Raw genomic sequence first — 1,395 nt, 5'->3', positions numbered from 1 at the left:
TTGTTGTGTGTGTGTGTGTGTGTGTGTGTGTGTGTGTGTGTGTGTGTGTGTGTCTATGCGCGAGCACTCACGAATCTCGTAGATGCCGCTCTGTGCACTCGGATTGATGTTCTTCACGTCCTGTTGAGGCGGTGGTTGGGAGTGGTGAGGGAGAGAAAGAGTAGGGGTGTGAGCAGCACGCAACCATCCCCGCACGAACTGCCAAACAAGCAGACTCAACCACTACACATGCAACAACACACACCAGACAGCTCTTGGGGACGAGCAGGAGCTTCAGCTGCGACAATTCGTCACGCAGCGCCTGCACTTCATCCGGCAGTGCCTGCAAGCAACAACAGGAAAGCAATGTTGACGTGGTGTGATGATAGCACGTGAGAGCAAAACAAAGGCAGTGTTGCTGCGGTGTGTGTGTGTGTGTGTGCGTGTGTGTGTGTCATTGATGTGTGGTCCTCACCGCAACGTTGTCCACGCGGCCACTCAGGTCATTCAAATCGCCCGCCAAACCATTGACGGCTGTGTGTGTGTGTGTTGGGGGGGGGAGGTTAGACGCATGCGTGGCACGTGAGCAGCTGATGCAGGTGAGCACGAGCACATGTCAAAACAAGAAACCGATGCGCAATCAAACTCAGCGAACGACACTGCATCTGCACGATCCCTGACCTTGGGAAATGCTGTTCTCCGCGGCGGTGGCGCGGTTTCTCTCGTCCTGCATCAAGCGAAACAACAGCGACAGCAGCAGCACATGCACTCGTGGGTGAACAAAGGACACGTGTAGGTGTAATGGGTTGATGCTTTCATGCACAGAACATGACTACCACGGGAGAAGAGGGCTGCGAGAAGATGGTGTAAGCAGTCGAATGGTCGCGGCGCTCACCGTGATCTGTTGGGCCAGAGCGGCGGCGAATGCGGACGTGTCCTCTTGTCGGCCGTTCAGTGCAGTGAAGTTTGCACCGAGCTCGGCTAGCGTCGTGACGCAGCGAAGGGTGGTGGTGGTGGTGGTGAGGGAGGTGGTGGTGGTGAGGGAGGTACATGGGAGGCACGTTGCGACAAGGAGAATTATGGCATTGCTGTCAAACTATCCAGATACACACGCACACATGTGCGTGTGTGTGCATGCGTTGTTGCTCACCAAGCAGCTGCTGCAGGGCCAGGATGTTGTCCTGATTTCTGCTCTCGTTGTCGCGTGCAGTCGTCACCTCTGTCTCCAGCGCAGTCGACAGCTGTACACACACACACACACACACACACACACACACACACACACACACACACACACACACACACACACACACACACACACACACACACACACACACATTAAATGGGGGAAGTGTGGGGTTGCAGGTGAGCTGTGTCATTAACACACGCACGAATGCAACACATACACACGCAACG

At 55.2% G+C, this 1,395-nt stretch overlaps 1 protein-coding gene across 1 annotated transcript in view; it reads right to left on the bottom strand.

Annotated features, from left to right (window-relative positions):
- Positions 1-1,395, bottom strand: part of PTSG_09992 (uncharacterized protein) — a 5,189-nt gene that overhangs the window by 2,474 nt on the left and 1,320 nt on the right. Inside the window, exons 5-10 of the mRNA XM_004988848.1 lie at positions 1,130-1,220; positions 875-960; positions 661-706; positions 455-513; positions 245-322; positions 72-120 (exon numbers count right to left, since the gene is read on the bottom strand). Coding sequence (XP_004988905.1) covers positions 72-120; positions 245-322; positions 455-513; positions 661-706; positions 875-960; positions 1,130-1,220 — 409 coding nt within the window. The remainder of the gene's footprint in view (positions 1-71; positions 121-244; positions 323-454; positions 514-660; positions 707-874; positions 961-1,129; positions 1,221-1,395) is intronic.

The sequence above is a fragment of the Salpingoeca rosetta genome, assembly GCF_000188695.1.
Source record: "Salpingoeca rosetta unplaced genomic scaffold supercont1.32, whole genome shotgun sequence".
Taxonomy (NCBI): domain Eukaryota; class Choanoflagellata; order Craspedida; family Salpingoecidae; genus Salpingoeca; species Salpingoeca rosetta.
Note: the sequence above shows the minus strand (reverse complement) of the source record. Positions and strands in the feature narration are given on the sequence as shown.